This window comes from Gekko japonicus, unplaced genomic scaffold (assembly GCF_001447785.1).
Source record: "Gekko japonicus isolate JY-2015 unplaced genomic scaffold, Gekko_japonicus_V1.1 scaffold78, whole genome shotgun sequence".
Taxonomy (NCBI): Eukaryota; Metazoa; Chordata; class Lepidosauria; order Squamata; family Gekkonidae; genus Gekko; species Gekko japonicus.
This window is the reverse complement of record NW_015165236.1, coordinates 2,051,930-2,052,955: the sequence shown is the minus strand read 5'-3', so window position 1 is coordinate 2,052,955 and position 1,026 is coordinate 2,051,930. Positions and strand designations below refer to the sequence as shown.

Below are 1,026 nucleotides of genomic sequence, written 5' to 3'. Positions count from 1 at the left end.
ACCGCTGCAGGCAGCCTGGGGTGGGGTGGGGTGGGGGCCGTGCTCTGGCCTGCACTGCTTCCCCACCCCTACCCCTCCCGGGCTAGTCAATCTTCTCCACCTTCCCAATGATCTTCTCTTCGAAGATGGGCAAGACAGCCTCTTCCTCACGCACCTCTTCAAAGACCACACCGCAGTCAAACTCATCGCTCACTTTCTTGAAGTAATACCTGCCAGACAGGGAGGGAGAAGTCCCGGGGAATGAATGAATGAATGAATCCAGGGGGCGAGGGGAGACCCACACAGAAGACCTCAGCACGCCCGTCCCTGGCCGGGACACCCGAGGCTGCTGAAGACGGCCACGGGAGCCCCAAGGGACAAAGCCCCCCCCCCCGGCACTCCAAGCTCTGCCTGGCCTCTCCACACACTGAATTCCTCACCGGCCTCGGCAGGCTGCCCACACACCCCTTTCAGAGGCAATGCCTGGTCCGTACGGCCGTACTGAGTGTTGAAGACAAGCAGGCAGGCACAACGTCCCCCGCCCTCCTTGCACAGAAGCCTCAAGGCCAGAGGAGACCCAGAGGGGAGGGCAAGAAGGTGTCCCGCCTGCCGGGGCCCTCTGTGCAAAGCGCTCCCGGGAACCCAGCCCCACCCCGCCCCTCCCAGACTGCTGAACAGTCTTCTTTTAAAATAAATAATTAACGAGTTCCCAGCCCCACTGGGACGGGGGGGGGAGCACCACCTGCAGGCTCCCAGTGTGTGTGGGGGGGGCAGAGGAATGGTGGCAGGGGGCGGTCCACTTGATGACCCTCCCCCGCCCCCCTTGAGAAAGGGGCGGGACCCAAAAATCCCCTCTCAGAAAGAGACTCCTCCCCTCAACCTGTCCAAGCAGGAGAGGAGGGGTTTTGGCCCCAGAAGGTCGGGCGGTGGCGGGGGGGGGGGCAGCGCCCTGAGCATGGGGCAGCCCTGCCTCCCCTCAGACTCCTCCTGCCCGGGGAGGGGGGCAGCCGGCACAGTCAAGGTCCTGGGGCAAGCTGCAGTGACCCG

At 64.2% G+C, this 1,026-nt stretch overlaps 1 protein-coding gene across 2 annotated transcripts in view; it reads right to left on the bottom strand.

The window, feature by feature from the left end:
- Nucleotides 1–6: 6 nt before the first annotated feature.
- Nucleotides 7–1,026, bottom strand: part of AXIN1 (axin 1) — a 19,192-nt gene continuing 18,172 nt past the window's right edge. For both annotated transcript variants that reach the window (XM_015409913.1, XM_015409914.1), the window contains one exon: nucleotides 7–209. In XM_015409913.1, the coding sequence (XP_015265399.1) occupies nucleotides 83–209 (127 nt within the window). In that variant the 3' untranslated portion in view covers nucleotides 7–82. The remainder of the gene's footprint in view (nucleotides 210–1,026) is intronic.